At 51.8% G+C, this 17,991-nt stretch overlaps 1 protein-coding gene across 1 annotated transcript in view; it reads right to left on the reverse strand.

Moving 5' to 3' along the window:
- Positions 1-17,991, reverse strand: part of CSMD2 (CUB and Sushi multiple domains 2) — a 336,176-nt gene that overhangs the window by 15,464 nt on the left and 302,721 nt on the right. The window contains exons 53-61 of the mRNA XM_074562714.1: positions 17,527-17,700; positions 16,983-17,156; positions 14,055-14,228; positions 13,040-13,228; positions 10,340-10,513; positions 7,715-7,897; positions 2,639-2,815; positions 1,622-1,801; positions 218-391 (exon numbers count right to left, since the gene is read on the reverse strand). Coding sequence (XP_074418815.1) covers positions 218-391; positions 1,622-1,801; positions 2,639-2,815; positions 7,715-7,897; positions 10,340-10,513; positions 13,040-13,228; positions 14,055-14,228; positions 16,983-17,156; positions 17,527-17,700 — 1,599 coding nt within the window. The remainder of the gene's footprint in view (positions 1-217; positions 392-1,621; positions 1,802-2,638; positions 2,816-7,714; positions 7,898-10,339; positions 10,514-13,039; positions 13,229-14,054; positions 14,229-16,982; positions 17,157-17,526; positions 17,701-17,991) is intronic.

Raw genomic sequence — 17,991 nt, forward strand, 5'->3', positions numbered from 1 at the left:
GTTTAGGTGTCTTGCATTGACACGTAGGAACCACGATATTTAACTTTGCACATACTGACAACGGTCAATCCGTGGCCTCTATGGTAAGGCAGAGCTGACACGGAAACCAGCCACATGGAGACCAGAGATGCTGGAGAGAGCGAGCACCAACCAGCTGGGTTTCCATCCCAGTCCTCCACCCAGGTGATGCGTGAACGCCTGGATGCTGCCTACTCACGGAAGCACTGGGGAATCTCGCCGCTCCAGGTGCCGTTGCCCTCGCAGGTCAGCACAGCGGGCAGGGAGAGCTGATACCCCTCCAGGCAGGCGTAGCTCACGCTGGAGCCCCAGCTGAAGTCCGAGCCCACCACCTTCCCGTTGGGGACGGCTTGGGGGGATTTACAGATGATAGCTGAACGAAAAACAAAAGCACACTCAGCTCTCTTGACTTCTCGGCGTAGTTATTTCCATTAACAAGCAAATTCATGTAGGATCAAAGTTACATTCTCCTTGCAAAGAGCACCTCCTGGGACTGCCCGAGCAGGGGCCGTACAAACTTTTCCAGCTGTGTGTGCAGTCGTAAACCCCAGGATTTTACTTTGAAGTTTGGAGTTATCGAAATCCCAAATCTCCAAGTCAGATTTCTGAGTCAGTGTTCATTTCCCACCGAAGGTAAGAATCCAGCCTGACTTCGTGCGAAAACTCATCTAAGATTCCCTGAAAGATTCATACATTTTGGACAACCTGGCTGAGTTTCAGATTAGCAGTTGAATCAACAACTAGTCTGTATTTCATCTGCTCTAGGGTATTTTAATATGACATTTTTGCAGTGCTTTGCTTTTCAGCTCAGGGGAGCACCAGGAGAGATGCTAAACTCATGCAAAGCAGCCTGGCCTCCAGATGAGACTCTGGCCACACTCTGCATTATTCCTGCAACATTAGCTCAGTGGAGAGGATGAAAGAGGAGGGTAGGAATTGCTCTTTACAGCCTCTAAAGGAACTAGAGTATATTTGGAAGTCTTTATGTGGTCTGCATTTATATCAGATTCCTGACAGGTGAGTTTTCCAGATTGCTAAAGAAGTACACAGATGCCGCCTCGAGCCTTATCTACACATGGTGGGCGAGTAAAACACTTGCAGAAGAGATCCAGCCTGTCCTGCAACTGCTCTATTATTTCCCTTTCCTATCTCTGAACGACAGAGGCAATCTCAGAACTGAGAAATAATGAAAGGAGTTGGAAGAAACATTTTTCAGATTCTAGATGATGCCAAAAAGCACGTGCTTGGAAAACACACTATTTCATTCGAGTTTGATCTGAGTATTTTTTGTGAAGAGTAAGTCATTTTGTTCTCTGTGCTTCACTTTCCCTTCTCTGCTACAAGGATAACAGCAATTGCCTCCCGCCCAGGCATATTGTGACGACCGATAGACCTACAGATAGCAAGGTGTTCGTGCTATGGTGATAAAATTGTGTAAGTGCCATAAACTTAGGGGGGACAGATTGAACGATAGGACCAAGAAACTCTCAGGTGGGTTCCAGGCACCGGGTAGTAGTTGCTGCCTGTTACCTCATCACAAGTTACAAGAAGTTCCTCGCCTGTAAAACTTGTGTCCTCCAGTATTTATGGCAACCAGTCTTACCCTTGCAGGCAGGCTTGGTGCCATTCCAGGTTCGGTCCTTCGTGCAGGTTAGAGAAGATGCCCTGTCTGACTCCATCATATACCCAGGCGTGCACTGGAACACCACCGTTTTATTGTAGGTAAAATCACTGCCCAGCCGAATGCCGTTGGCTGGCACACCGGGGTCACCGCAGTTGATCACTGCCAAAGGAACAGAAAGAAGCATTTCTGGCTGACCATCCCTTGTCTCACACTTCTGGAGCTGCAGTTAACTAGAAACCTGAAGGTCCTGAGCACTTTTCCATGCAGGATGTCATCCCCTATAATCACGGAGAGGGGAGCGTTTGCAGCACAGAGGATCTGGTGCAGTGCTAGCTACGGAGCAGGCTGGGCTGCAGTACGTGGAGAAAACTTTGTATCTCCTCAGTGGAGCGCGCAGTGAACTGAATGGCACATTAAGACCTTGCAAGAAGTATTAACGCACATTAAACATTAAAGAGAACCTGGGTCAAATCTGGGCCAGGTGGAAGACAGTTTGCTCATGGCAGCCCCTCCTCTCTTTACCCTAGCTACTGGCTCTTTATGTAAGACCGCGTTTGCCGTCATCCAGGCTCCTGCCATGGGCACCGCGGGTGGGAGCCGTGGGGAAACCCAACGCGTTCACCGAGGGTTTTGGAGCAGGGATTTTGCCCACGCACGTCCTGGTGCCTGGTGCACACCGTCAGGCAGGAACGCTCACGTTCAGAAGCAACCCTGGAGAACCCTTCCCGGTCGGCTGACATCTACTCATGAAAGTTATTACAGAGCTCCCTTCATCCAACTGGAAAAAAACAACCCCAAAGCAAGAGTTTTCCATTAGGTACTTGCAGGGACTGCAGGCTGAGCGACTGCTGCTGCCACCAGACAGTTTAGCCGAGCTTCTCAGCACGACATGTGTGTGCACGTCCACAGCGAGCATCCAACACGCCCTGACAACCCGTCCCCAGAGCCTGGCAGCATCGCTCATCTCATCTTCCAGGAATCCATCCCAGCACTCACCTGTACACTCCGGACTGGTCCCAGTCCACGTCCCGTTCACGGTGCAGTGCCTGCTCAGCACTCCCGTGGAGTAATAGCCTTCCCGGCACTGATATATAATGGAACTGGAGAAAATCAAGCCGTCGTTAAATATAACCCTCGCATTGCTGGGGGTTCCTGGGTTTCCACAGGATATAACTAGAAAGCAAAATGGCAAAGTTAAAAAAAAAAAAACCCACACTAAAACACAAACAACCCACCCAACCCCCCCAAAAAGGCTTTCATCCAGCAATTGACTGTTCTCAATAAAAGTAAGATTAGCTGCAAAGCCCCTGGATCAGCTCAGACAGAACAGGCTATTCCGTGGAAAATCAGCGACACCAACCCAACAGGACGCCAACCACCACTCCCCAGCTCGGAGCAAGGGCTGCTCCGTGCCAGGCAGCACGTCCCACGGCTGCGTGCAGCATCCCTGGCTGGGGACTGAAAAAAAGCCCGTCCCTGCAGCCAGTCGGTCCCCAAAACACCAGCCCCACTCCTGGGGGGTCCCTGCAATTCACCACCACGGCCAAGCCTGGGAGCCACCTCCTGCTGCCTCCTCCGGCCCCACGGAAGAACTCGTCTTGGGCTCTCAACCTCACATCTGGTCCTAGTGCTTAACAAAGCAGGTGATCCCAGCCTGCAGCCCCTCCGTCTTCCAGGAGTTTGGGAGCCTGGACCCAAACATTCCGCTTTGCCTCCGGCCCCTTCGGGAAGCTGACAACTTCGCAGGCTTCAAAGGAATGAAAGCAGCGCGGGAGCCCGCAGCTCTCCCACCCCGGCACTGCTCGCTGCCCATCCTGCTTTCAGAGGAGGGAGAATATTGTGGGAATACAATTATAGGTTTGTCAGTGCCCAAGTTTTATGTCTAAAGTACCTCAGCACCATGGCAATAAAGGGCATCAGAGTGAATGGTGGTGCACGAAACCCTCTCACGACAAAATAAGCACCTGCAGTAATTGCATCCAGCCCTCATTTACTCTGAAATTACAGGACGTAAAAGAAAATCACATGAATCAAGGAAAGGCTTAAACCGCATGCTCCCAGCCCGTTGACAAGGAAATTCCTGGCTCCCATTCCTCCCCAGCAAAGTGCCCCCATCCCAGCAAGAGCATCCGTCCGTGCCTACAGGAGGTGACCCGTCCCTGCCCTGGGACTGTCCCCAGCACACACCGCCAGCCATTCCCCACGGCGAAATGCAACTTCGGGCCCCAGCAGGAAAGCAACGAGCGCAGGCCACCAACGCGCGGAGAAAAGTCTTCCTCTGCCTTGTTGCTTAGTTTGCTGACAGCCCGTTAACAGATGAGCTTGTTGGAGGCATATCTGTTTGACAGGAGGGAACTAATAACCATTCCGGACTGTGTGCGCAGAAACTCTGCATGGCACCAAAATCATCCGAGGTGCGCTCTCGTTACAGATTTCTCATGCAGCCAACGTCTCTGTGATACACGGTGTCACTTCCAAGAGATGCTGGGATAAAAGTCAGATTCTATCAGCTCGGAAAAAGCCCTAAATTACTGTTTCGCTGTCTGCCCATACATCAGCTGTTCTCTCCCGCCCAGCCTCCTCCACCCATGCATGCGGCCGAACACACACCGATGACCCAAAAATATCACTTCTCTGACTACGAGGAGACTCAGGGAAATGGTTTAATCGTGGCGTGCATCAGCTGTGACCTGTACGGGCTAGATATAAAAGGAGCCATAAATGTACCGATGAAAGGTTTGAGCTTTTAAAACCGTAATTTAAATATAAATAGGAGCTAATCATGCAAGTGAGCAGTAGGCGGGTAAAGAATTCCCTTTGGCTTCAGTGGGAGATGTAAAGTAAGTTAGGCCCCAAAAGAGAACTGGGGTTGGCTCTGGCTTTGGAACAGGGTATAAATCCTAAAGACCCTGGAAGTCCCCTAGCCGTACCCGCTCACGTCTCCTTAAGAATCTCAAACCCCAAAGCCTTCAGACGGAGCGAGCTGCCCCCTGGGTACCACCGCTGGCCGAAGCAGCATCGTCTGGAGCGGGGCAAGGGGCGAGTGTCATTAGCTACCACACGCTTTAATTTCCCCCAGCCCTGCACAGCAAATACCTCCCTGAACCCCGCGAGAGGGGCTCGTTTGGGGGCCTTTCCTTCAGCCGGTGCCAAGAAAAGGCCCATTTCTGCAAGGAGCAGCAAGCCCCGCTCTCCAGAAAGCGCAGCAAGGAAAAGCTGAGGGCTGCTGAGGGTGCACGCCTGACCACACTCGAGGCGGGGTGTGAGTACGGCATCCTTTGTGCGTTCCCCCTCCTCTGACCTACTCTTTACAACCATTGGTCCTTCTTTTGGGCTCTGCTGCCGTCTGACCGCCCAGCTGAAACACGCTCCTAATGGTGCCTGACACATCAGGCAAAACCTCCTGCTGGAATAAGACACAGCTGAGAGCCTTCGGAGTCCCAAAGCTTTTACTTCAGGGCTGGTAATTTCCATGCTGTTTAATTTAACCGGCAACCCATAACCCACCTAACCATGTGGAGAGAGAAAGAAAAAACCAGGCGAGACCCAAATCCCAGCCCTGCCACCTCCCATGTCCTCAGCAGTCAAATGGGCATGAGACATAACTCAATTTCTTGCCCCAGTGTTATCACTTAAAATAAACACATTTCTGCCTAGTGAAACTGCCAGGGAGCAGCCAGAAGCCCATCGCATTTTGGATGCAGTTTTAATGCATATGGAGAAACAAAAAACATTATAAAAATAAATATTCTGTTCGACTTTTAAGCAGAGGAGGAGGAGGGAGGGTACAGCACAGCACAACTGATGAGCCCCCTCCTGCACCACTCCTTGGCAAACACAGACAGGGCATCAGGATGGAGGAAGAAGGAAAAAAGCATCTAAAATTTCATTTACGCTTTAAAAACTTGCTGGAAATTAAAGCTAAATGAGGCCCAAAATCTGCAATTTTTAGAAAGCCAAGGAAGCCACCCTTCCTGGGGACAGCAAAACCAGAGCTACGTAAACCAGACTGAAGCAGGAGTCTCAGAAGGAGACCCCGCAATTCATTTAATTCCAAACCATTCGTACGTTTTATAAAATCAGCTGTGACTTCTTCCTGCCTCCCTAATCCTGGGGCTTTCTTAAAAAAACATTGTAGTGGGTGAAAGGCATGAGGATGAAGAGCCAGTGAGATTCCAGGTGACCCTCTGCAGAGCCCGGTGCCCCCACGGGCCACCCACCTCCCCTCTGTGGAGCAGAGCCGTCCCCAGCCCGGCGCAGAGACACCCACAGTCAAACATCAGCCCCTGGACTCCAAAGTCACGCAGATGCTTTGTAATTGAACCTATTATGGCAGCTTGCTCTCTCTGAGATGGAGGTAACGGCTCCTCTCCCCTCCTGTTTATGCCGCGGGCTGCGCACAGTGTGTCCTCCGCGTTGCTCTGCAGCGGGGCCTCACCTCCCGCTGGAGGGACCGAGACCCCCGCGCTCATCCAGCACCTCGTCTGCAGAGCAATTTGCATCAAATTCCCCAGGCAGGCAAGTGCCGGTGACCTGCGAAGCCCCACCAGGCTTGATTTTTGCTCAATTTCGGTGGCTGAGAGCAGTGAACAAGCGGGTGAATCAGAGGTAATGCAGCGCGGAGGGGCCGAGCGGCCACGCTGGAGCTTCTCCACAGCAGCAGCGATGCCCGTTCCGCCGGGCACCGCCTGGGCGCTCAGCCCTCAGCCTCGCTTGCCCGGAAGTCAGTCCCTAAATTAATCTCTCCCCTCCCTCCCCTGTTCCAGAAAGTTGAATACACCACTCAAAGTGCCGTCAGAAGAACACCTTGTAGCGCTTGCAACGCGCCGTGAATACAAATGACAGAGACACAGGGCTCATCACTGTAAATTACTTTCCTATATTGGCCAGTCAGCACTTAACGTTAAACGACTACATTATAGGGATAATGTTATTATTATTCATAAAGTAAGAAAAAAAATCTGCCAGGGATCCGTATTTTGGTGCCTCTGGAACCTGATGGGTTATTTATCCTGAGATTAATGAACAGATCCTTTCCAGCCAAAGAAAAAATAGAGAATGAAAAAAAGCCCCGAGACCTGAGTGTATTAATAACATGATTCAGTGTCTTTTCAATCAAGAGCTCCATCAATTTGGAATAAATTTCCAATTCATTTACAAACTCTGAGCTTTTTGGCTTTCAAATCAGCTGGAGAGAAGCACTTGCCCAGGTCTCCTTGCATTTGGTATCCTGCCTTGCTTTGGCTTTTGTTCCTTCCCCAATTGATTTTTAAACACTTTTATAAAACAGCTCAGAGAATCCGGCTGGGGGTTTATTAGATTGGATTATAGGGTCTTACTCCATTCCTTCAAATGGAAAAATAAGGGGTTTGGGGTTTTCAAATACGAAAATATGCTTACTGGATTATAATCAGCATTTTGCGTTTCTGCTTAATGTAAATGACTCTTGCCTGTGCCAGTTCCAGCTTTGACGGAGGTTTGAAGCTATCGACATTTCTCATTCTGCTGAATTTCCTCAACAAAGCAACCATGAATTAGTCAGTGGTACCGGACCCGCAGATCTTACACAAACGGGGCATCGGATCACGTGCTTGGGTGCGATGCCCGAGGGAGATTCACCCCCGGGACTCCCGCAGCGAGCCTGCGAGCGACACTCTTGGGGCATGACTGAAGGCAGGACCCGCTCCCCAAGGCTCTTCCTACTCCGTACCTCCGTCTGGATGTTGGCGTGAGTCTGAACAACCTGCAGCCCTTTATACCCCCACCCCGGTGCACCCAGCACAGCCGAGCAGAGCTGGGCACGCAAAAAGGCGCTACTCGCCCTCTAGCCCTGGAACACCCTGCCATGAGACGTGACCTGCAGGTGTTTGGGAAGGGGAGAAGGCTCCTTGACATCCAGTATTTGGAGGAAATACTGAACAAGAGCAGTGTTTCTCGCAGCACCGGACTGTCCCTGGCAACTAAAGCAGAGGGGACGGGCTGGCTGGGCGGCCGTCCCTGCTGCGGTCATTCTGGGGACACCCACGGCAGGCTCGGCGTGATGCGGGAGAGGATGCAGCGTGGGAAAAGTACCTTCACACTCCGGCTGTGTGCCACTCCAGGAGCCGTTGGCTTGGCAGGTCCTCTCGGATGAACCCCGGAGCAGGTAACCGGGCTCGCAGCTGAACCGGACCACGCTGCCTACATCGAAGTCATCTCCCAGGCCAATGCCATGAGAGGGGATCCCCGGGTCACCACACACGCCCTGGCTGCCTCCTGTTAAGAAGAGAGCACAGTATGAGCAGAGAGAGCAAGCCGTGGGGTTTGGTCCTCCTTCCCTCTCGACTGCAGGCGTTCAGAGGGCCAGCGTGCAGATTTGAAGCGCACGGATGACTCGGTTCAACGCTGAGTGGCTCTCAGCAGAGTGGGAAAATTCCAGATGAAATGTCCCCTGACTCCGGGACCCCACTGGTTTTAAGCTGGTTGCAAAATAAGGCCCATAAGTCCTGAATCTCAAGATGGAGCCCTCAGCAGCTGCAGCTGCTTTCTGCGGCAGCTGCTCCAGCAGACAGCAGCGCGGTTGCCAGCATCAGTCATGTGGATGGTTTCCCTCCAAGCAGAAATTACAACATGCTCCAAGCCACCTCAGCACGCCCTATTGTATTTGCAGAACAAGAAGCTGTTGGGTTTGGAGGGATCCAGCTGAGAAACATCCGCTCGTACAAGTTGCGAACACTTGGAGCTGCCGGCTGTAAGTCCGGGGGACAGGAGGGAAGGAGGAGGGAAGGGAGCAGCTGGAGCCGATGCCTCGCAGGGGTTCTCTGGAGCAGGCTGGAGAAATGCCCACCTCCTTCCTGCCCGACACCGGCTCACACCGTGTTTGCCTGTTCTTGGCTTTCTCCGCTAATGATCTGTGTAAACACATCCAGCCCCAAGCCAGGAAAGACTATTTCACTCCTGCAGCTAGCAATGAAATTCCTGGGCCTTCCGCGCTTTGCTGCAGGTACAGCCTTTGCAGGGCTACACCTAATATAAAACATAACGAGCACATTCATCATCTGGGGAAGGTACTTCCTTGTAAAGAGAAGGGGGAGAACGCTCCAGGTTCAGCGTTTTCTTTCACATAATGACTTACATCAAAGTCTTTTGTTTCATCTTGCAAAAAAGCGTTGTCACACCGTAGGGATCTTCTGCACACCGTGGCGAGCCTTTGGCAGGAGATGATCTGAGCTGTGACCTGCCCCTGGGAAAGGGGCCTTGGAGAACCGCCCCTGGGCAAGAGCCAGAGAAGACATGGAGCTCTGATGGTTCCTGCCCCAGATCCCAGCATACTCCCACGTACTGGGGAGCCACTGGGGCAACGAGGCTCTGGGCTGGATCTTTGTGCTCAGAAGAATGTGATTAAAGGCTTCGCTCTTCAATGCTTGCACAACTACCCCACCCGAGTCTGGTGTAAAAGAGGAGCCTTCCCCCAAGCCCTCGGGTGGAAATCGCGGTTCTGAGGTACTGGGCATTCACCTGGCCCCAAATCAGAGCGGGTCTGTCAAATGCCATCAGCCCTAAAGCTGCCTCCATGAAGTTGCTCAGAAAAACCACACGCACCAGATGTCAGCAGGAGCCAGTGAGAGTAACACTGAACGTTTCCAAAAATCCACCCTCAAAGATGACAGGAGAGACAGTGAAAACCACATGGGGAAAAGGCACGAATTAGAGCAGAAAACCCTTCCGAGCCGCTACAGATCAAGAACTCTGCAGATACGGCTTCTGAGTAAGAGGATGACTCTGCCTGATTTCTTTTTCCTTTCTGAAGCAGAGGTTAAACTTGGTCAAGTGGAGCTGCTAAATCTAAGTGGCATAATTAAAAATTAACACTTGTCCCAAATGCTTTGCTCCAACTAAGTTCTTATTTTGTCTGCCTCCGTGCTCTCCAAGGAACAAGCGACGCGATGGCGTCGGGAGGGCTTTGCCCAGCATCCCGCCAGCTATTCACCACCCTTCCCTCCACTGGAGCCATCAGCTGAGATCCCAGCACCCCGACTTCAGGAAGGTTTGGCAAGCACATCTCATGGCACCCCTCAGGATTTTAACCCAAGCCCATCTCACTGGGGACTTTTTTGCTTATCAGGATGTTTTCAGTGCAAGGCCTTTCCCACTCTGGCACGGGAGTGGGGATGGACTTCTGTTGCCAAACTGCTCTCGGTGGAGACGCTGATGATGTGGAAACCCATTGTACCAGCTTCCACTTGCCTTGTGCAGACCCGGGACTGCTGTGCTGCCATAACAGCAGATGTCAGGCCCTGGAAAGGGGCCATGTGGGCTTCTTTATTGGAATGCATGAGAAACGTGGGGTCAGATGCTGTGGAGAGGATGCAAGGACCTGATTTTGCCTAAGACACGTTCATCCCGTACAGACTCCGCATGGAGAACACTGTAAAGCAGCAGGCTGCAGCACACCTCCTACCACAAACATTTGCTGCAGTGATTTATTTCTCGTCTTGCAAGCTGAGCGCTTTGCTCTCTGCCAGCGCTTCTCATCCAAGTTGCAGGAGACTGGAGAGCTGCGAGGGCAGTGATTTTCAGAGCCTTCCACAACCTCCCTCTGTAGCACGTGCATTTCTCCAGCTCAGCAAAGCACATCGGGCTGCCCCCTCGCAGGGTAAAAAAGGGGTAGTGGAGGACGGCACTGCCCCATCCCCTCCTTCCCGAAGCCCCCCTCACCTGAGCAGTGGGGCAGGGACCCGCTCCAGCGCCCGTCCAGCTGGCACATGCGAGTGGAGTTGCCGATCAGAGTCCGCTTCCCCAGGCAGCTGTACCGGACCACGGAGCCGACGGTGTACTTGTCCCCCGAGATGTGCGCGTGGGGCGGGGAGCCGGGGTGGCCACAAGAGACCACTGTAAGAGACAGATGCAACGGCTTCAGCCACGAGGGAGCTGCCCCTGACGCTCGTTCACCGGCAGACGCAGCAGGTACACAGCAGAGTACGGTGTGTTTGAGGTCGCTGCGTGGGACCTCGTCAGCTTAAACCTACTTGTCTGCCCCAGAGGCCACCCAATGCCCGGTGGCTCATGCCACGGTGCAGGTGTGGCACAGCAGGCCTTCCAGCACTCTCCTTCCAGGAACGTGAGCTGGTTCTATAAGAACTGCCAGGGGTTTGTGCACAAACGCCTTGTCCTGACACTGACAGGCATTTTGCAGGTTGCTTGGCAAACTCCTCCCTTCTTCAACATGAATATTTCCAGGCAGAGCCTCACCCCCCCCCCCCCCACCTCCCGTGGCGCCAGGTCCTGCGACACCGAGCTGCAATCGATGCCGTGTCACACCTGAGCAAATCACCCCGGCAGATTCTGAGCACTGCTCACTCGACCATTGCCAGTAAAAAACCACCGCTAACAATAATTAATAGGTTTACTTTAGCTTAGGAATCAGAGTGGGGACAGGGAGGCTGCTGACAAATACCCTGACAGATCCAGGGGCTATCAGACAGCTCCGGATGAGGATGCCCAGCGTAAAGACCACGCACCACTCGCTTTCTGAAGGAAAGCGTCCGTAACTGATATCTTCTCTCCCTCCGCTCGAGTCTAAAAATACCAATGCTGGCATTAGGTGGAAAACATGATGTACGTTTCAATAAAAAGGACAGCACGCGTATGTCTGGGCACGTGGGCGTTGAAATATACTGGTGCAGAGCTGTGACTAAAACCAAGGACGCTTTGCAAGGAAATGGGTTTGATAGCTAATCCTTGAACTCACACTGTAACTAACAATTTAATAACAGATACTCCAGCAGACTCAGCTAAGCTCAAAACCTGTGGCGGTATCGAGGTTTTTTAAAGGATTTATGTACACCGTGTGAAGACTGTTTCTTCTGATGCACTAGGCTCTGCTCCTCAGTACTTCACTTATCGGAGTCACTCTCCCACCCCTGAAAGGGGATCAGCTCGGTTTCACCCTCTCCTCAGAAGCAGGCATGAGACAACCCAAGCCTGTCTGGCATCAACCGTCTTAATTTATGGTTTAGAAAACACCTAGGGACTTTAGGTACCCAGTTATAAACACTTTAAAGGGGTATGGGTTTCAGCACTGAGCACACCTTAAGTTCCACACGCAGAAAACTAAGGCATGCAAAAATCTCTGCCTTTTTTCCTTTGAACTATGAAGGCCATGAATCCAGATAACCAGTCGTAAAACCGACCTGAGTTTCCAAAGTTTTGAGAATGCCCACAAATCCTCCAAGCCAAGGGATGCCCAACACTTTAAGGAAGGAGATCCCTTTTACTTAGCTGGAAAGCTGTGGACCAGGAGCCTGAGATATTAGGCTCCCGGGTTTTAAAAGATAACTACCCTCCGGAGCCCCTGCGGCCGCAGTAACACGCAGTTGTCACTTGTCAATTCCCCATGGCCTGTGCAGGGTGCTGCAAAGGCGAGAAGGTGGCATGCTGCTAACAAAAGGAAAGGAAAATGTGCCGAAAACTACTTTTCATGACTAGGTGTCAAAGGATAATACAAAAAAAAGAAGAAACAATCATGGCTTTGGAACAGCTCAGCCGATTTGAACTTAAGGAGCTCCATTTCTGACTGCTTTGGTGACTCGTTAGGCCAGGTGACAGGAGATGACAGCTGCCAAGAGGACACACCGCCTGTGCTGGGGTTGGCCTGCCCCTGCCTCTGCCCCCAGCCCAGCGGGCAGCCCTGCGTCAGCTCCAAATACACCTGGATCTTGGTTTCCCCAGTGTCGGACAGGGACCCCACCGCTGACACCCTTCGTACAACGCACGGATGGCGATCTCCTGGACTGCTACACTGCTGGACCCACTCCTTCAGCCAAACCATCACCCAGAACCCCCCAATTCCCTCCGCAAACTGCAGTGGCAGAAAGGGCCAGAATACTCTAAGAAAGGGGGAAAAACTTAAGAGTAAGGGCCAGGAAGCAAATCCTCTTTAGCACCTGCGCTGAGCAGAATAAAGGCTGCATTTATTTCACTGCCGCACTGTTGCTTCCCCCCCCCAGAGCCGCGGGGACAAGTGGGTGTATGAAAACTCAGCCACGCCTGAGCGGTGCTAAATGTGCTCTGTCCTCACTCAGGCTAATTGCACGCTCCTTCCTCAGAAGATCTGGATTGCAGAAGTTCTGCCGCCCTTCTCCACCTGCAATACTTCTGCTGGAGCTGCACGGAACCAGTAAACTCAGTGGGAGCTGCCCTCCCCTGCAGAGGGAAACCCTCCCTGTCTAACAGGCTTTCTCTCCTCAGACCACTTATTTTCCACCTGTGGGCAGGATCCAGAGGCCAGTGAAGCTGATGGAATGATTCCCATGGATTACAAAGGGCTTTGGATCCAGAGTTTTTACATGACCATTCAGCTGAGAACTACATGGGATGGAAACCTGGGGTGGATGGGTATTATTCTGAAGAACTTACAAAGACACTGTGGGAGGGCACGGTCCCAAGTGCCATCCCCCTGACAGGTAAGGACATGTGTACCCAATAAGTAATATCCATGGCTGCACTGATATGAGACAGTTGTTCCAAAGCTGAATCTGTGAGGACCACTTGGCTGCACTTGACGGATGCTGTTTTCCAGGTGCCCGGGGTCAGTACAGTTTACGACTGCAAACAAACAACAAAAAAAAATACAAAACAAAGAGTGTAACGAAGAACACAGGATTCTCCAAAGATGAGCAGAAAAAGGGGAAAAAATAGCAAATCACACATTCCACAATTTAAGGGGTTTTTGATTTCTTTTTTAAAGACTCTTTGGGGCAGAAAGAGGAAAAAAATCCTTATGAAAAGGAAAAAAAGAGAGAGCAGAGGTAATCCCGCAGGCTGTCGCGCTGCCATGCGAGGCTGGGCAGCAGAATCTCGCTCTCTGGCCCCAAAACGGCACTTACATTGGCCAGTTGAGAAGAACCGATGTCTTGAGCCACACAGCAACAGTATGGACAGAGATAGTGGACTAAGGGAGTACAGAGGGAGGGAGTGCAGGGAGGGGGGGAATCTGGTAAGTGAACTCAAGCGCTAATGCCCACGGAAGCAGGGCAGCCCAGAAGAAAGGGCTCTGCACAAAGACTGCAGCATTTGCTTTGAGTAAACTGGCCAGGGCTACCAGGACGACCTCTACTAAGGGTCTGGACTGACATTTTCTTGTGTCCTCCCCACCTACAACACACACTTCAATGCCTTGGAGGATTCAGGGCTGGGCAGGGATCACTAACAGCTTCGAGTGAAGCCAAAGGGAAAATCAGGTTTGTTGCATGAGATTTACCCAGCCCTTGGCGTTCAAACGTCGCTTGTACCTTCCTGAGGAACCGCTCAGAGATTTGGTTTACATGAATTTAATCCAGCCTCAAGCTGGATTTTAGGAACCTGGAGTACCCAAGGAGGAAGATGCAGCCAAGTCTGCTTTGCCCGGAGGGGGCGGAGGCGGGGGACTCACCGCGGCAGGCGGGCAGGGTGCTGCTCCACTGGCCGTTGGCCAAGCACTGGGACTGCGATGCTCCTTCCAGGCGGTACCCAGTGTTGCACACAAACTTGGCCACGTCGTTCAGATTGAACTGACTCCCTTGGGTCAAGCCATTGGCAGGGTTGCCAGGGTGGCCGCAAGTGATGGCTGCAATTAGAAATCAGAGGGGTTACTTTTTTTGCCTGGGAGAGAGGGGATTATCCATTGGAAGAAGTTCCCAAGGAAGGAGACTATAAAAAAAAACCCAAATCAACCCTCAAACCAGCCCTAACTTCAAAGATTTGTGGCCAGCTCTGTTGAAATACTCAATCAAATTGAGAGCATGGTACCTTTGTTCATTTTACTGGCATAAGAAATTCTCTGAACCGCTCTCCAAGCAGCTGAGTGCCAGCATCCTACTGACTTATACCATAAATCCCTAGAGCTCCTCTTCAAAAATCCCAGCTACTGCTATTAATCTATTGCCTTACATTACCCTGGGCATCACGCGCTCAGTCATGAAACCTGATGTTTCCCTCCCTCTCCCTGGTGCAAGTCAGACGTACGCTCGCTGCAGTATAAAGTAACACCTGCAGGGATAGTTAAAAGAGAGGAAACATATGAGAAAAATCAGGTTTCTAGCATATGGCCTAGAAAGCTTAAATCTTCCTGCTTTAAGTTGGGAAAAACTTCAGGAGGAAACCTTTCTTTCTAAATCCCTGAAATGAGGGGTTTTGTGTAGTTCTTGTTCCTGTGGCTGCTGTTAGCTCGGGCCAGCGGCGAGGCGAAGGGCTGAAGGGTCGCAGCCTGAGGCGAAGGCTGGAGCAGCAGTGAGCACACACAACCCTCAGATTCAAAGTGCTTTTTCCCGTGCCGCTCCGCTGGCGCCGGGGCAGGGGGGGGTGACGCGGGGAGGACACAGCCCCTGCTGCGAGGGAAGCCTGCAGACCTTTGCTTTGAGAACAGCAGCGAGTTCTGCTGCGCGAAAGAAACGTCAGGATCCGGCATACAGCGACTTCTGGCTGCCTAAGGAACGCGACATCTTCTGACAGCTGAGGACAAAGCAATATTGACCATCGTCACGCTGAAACAGGGTAATGGTCCACCAGTGGAAGTCCAGCGGCTTAGCTGTACGGCCGCCAAAGCCAGAAGCTAAAGGGGAAGATGAAATTCCCACAGAAGATCCATAACGGGTTTGACTGCCAGGGCTGGACTCTACCACAGGGACGGGAGTTCATTCCTTATGCAAGCTGGTGACAGGTACAGGTCTAAAACGTACGAAGCCAGAGAGCCTTCCAGTGCTGCAGGAAGCAGATGTCGGGCTCTCTGAGGTACTTCTGGATATGATTATCCATGTTTTGAAACAGGTGATGGATTCTGTCCCAGAAAAAAAAAGGCTGCCCGCAGTTGGCATGGATCAAAAAGACCCGTTCACACAGAGGAAGCACCTGCTGCAGGTTTAAAGAGAGAGTATCAGGACAATAGGAAATTATAATGTGCTAACGCACACGGTGCCCTGAGCTGCTTCAGGAGCAATAAAGCCTCAATGCATCTATTTTCAGCGCCCAACTGTGCTCTGCTTTAACGACATTAAATTTATGTTATCCCTAAGGCCTAACGCAGTGCAATAACTTCAAGGCCAACTTCTGCACGTGAGACGCCTCTACAGGTCTCTGCACAAAAGCCTGGTGGGCTTCCAGGCGCCCGAGCCCGAAGCCGGCACAAAGGGCACGGCACAGGAACCGGCGCTGTACTGGCTCCGCGGGCAGACGCGTACAGATGAGCAACGCTCAGCTGCTTTGTTCTAGCGGGTTTGGTCCCTCCCAAAAGAAACGAGATGAGCCACAAAAACGGATGTTTAGAAGAAAACCCTGCGTTTCCATTAATCTGCCTGACAGCAAGAGGACGTCTATCAATATGATTTCCTGATCCACGGTTAGCACGTACACATTCGGCAGGTAAAAGTGAATCAAAACTTTCTCCTCAGGTATGAAGGTAATTCAAACCTACCTACAGACCCACGGACAGCCTTTCCAATAATTCCTTTCCTAGAAAGCTCATGCAGAATCCCAGACATCCTCCGAATTTTGGAGTCTCTGCTAACCTCGACAGCTTAAGTCTGTTTCTTATTTTCAGGCTGGAATCTGCATATTCTTTGATTTATAGGTCATTCCTTACTTCCTACCTTGCTGTTATTATTGTGCCTCAGCACAGAAAGCTCTAAACCAGACAGGAGGGACTGGAAGCAAACAACTGGAGAATCATGATATGAAACACACTGTCCATTGACAAGAAGATGCTTAAACTTATTAACACCTTAGAGCTCTAGAGACTTACTTAATTAGCTTATTTACTGGAAAGATAAATGCGCAGGTTGCACAAGGTGATTGTGAAGGTGGATCAGAGGAGAAGGACTGTCTGGGTCAGTCTCAAAGATGGTGACAACTGTGGTGTGTTGGCAGGGCTACGTCTGCCTTTGAGCTCCCCGCACCCCCACGAAGGCTGGTCTCCTCAGAAACCGCACCTCGACTGCGCTCATCCGTTAGAAATCCATAGAATCGTCCATTGGTTAGAGTTGGAAGGGACCTTAAAGACCACCTAGTTCCAACTCCCCTGCCATGGGCAGAGACACCTTCTGCTAAACCAGGTTGCTCAAAACTCAGCATATGAAAAGCACCACAGAAAAGTGGAATTTAACGAAGCAGAGGGAAGAAGCGAAGCAGCCAAAATTGCGGTGCTGCTGCTCCTGCCAGACCTCAGCTCTCTCCCGCGTGAACCCCGGGGACCCTCGTGCACCACACGCACCCTGTGGGTGTGATGCCACCGTACGCGGCCCGGGTGTGCGAACGGAACAAGGGTCTTTACACGTGCTCCTGTCCTCTGGCCGTCACCAGGGCTAATGGAATCCGACCACATACTTACGCACACAGACAGGCGTCTTCCCAGACCAGCGGTGATCCTGCTGGCAGATCCGCACGGACATCCCGATGAGGCGAAACCCGGGGTTGCACTGGTACACCACGCTGCCGCGGTAGTTGTAGTTCTCCCCGTTGATCTGCCCGTTGACGATGGGGCTGGGAACGCCGCAGTGCCCCGCTGCAGGAGGGGGACAAGGGGAATCACCCAGAGCTCGCGCCTGCCCCTCCTGAGGGCACCGCACGCCACCCCCACTCCCTGGCGGGCCTGACTTCGGGTCTCGGCAGCCATAAATAAAACCAGAGCAGCAGTGAAAACAACTTATCAATGTTAAAGCTCTCCTCTCCAGTCTCAAAAACACCTCACACATCCACTGAGCAGTCAGGAATCAAAGCCTGCTTCCTTTTTATATCTACTTAAACCCCTACCGCTTCAGTCGCGCCGAGTCCTCGCTCGGGTTCCCTCTTGAATCAGTAGCTAAAATTCCGTTTCCCTCCTGAAACGCAATCAGGAGTCCTTCCCCGCCACATCGCGGGTGCTCCACACCTACCCAGACACCTGACTTCTGCTCCGCTCCAGAGGCCGTTGGCCATGCACTCCCGCACGCGGGACCCCACCAGGGTGTAGCCAGTGTTGCAGGAGAAGATGGCGGTGGCCCCGTAGCTGGTCAGCGTGCCGATCTTGTTCCCGTTCGGCGGAGTCGGCAGGTCCCCGCACGAGATAACTGCAAGAGATCCCCAAGGACAGTATGCGAGAACAGGCAGGGAGATGCCTTTTTTAAAGAAATATGCTCCGTGAGGCTTACCACCACAAGCTGTTCTTGGAGTCAGAAATGAGGAGGAAAGATTATTAAATGGCCAATAACAACAATTCGGAGCTGTGTTACATGAGGTGACAAATACAAGTGCTATTAATATTTATGCTTCAGGACACGAGGGAAATACTAAAGATAAGACTGGCTAGGAAGAAACTACAGAAGTTTTTCACACTTCCTGTGATTTCCTGGTTTTAACAC

The sequence above is a fragment of the Larus michahellis genome, chromosome 19 (assembly GCF_964199755.1).
Source record: "Larus michahellis chromosome 19, bLarMic1.1, whole genome shotgun sequence".
NCBI classification, from domain to species: Eukaryota; Metazoa; Chordata; class Aves; order Charadriiformes; family Laridae; genus Larus; species Larus michahellis.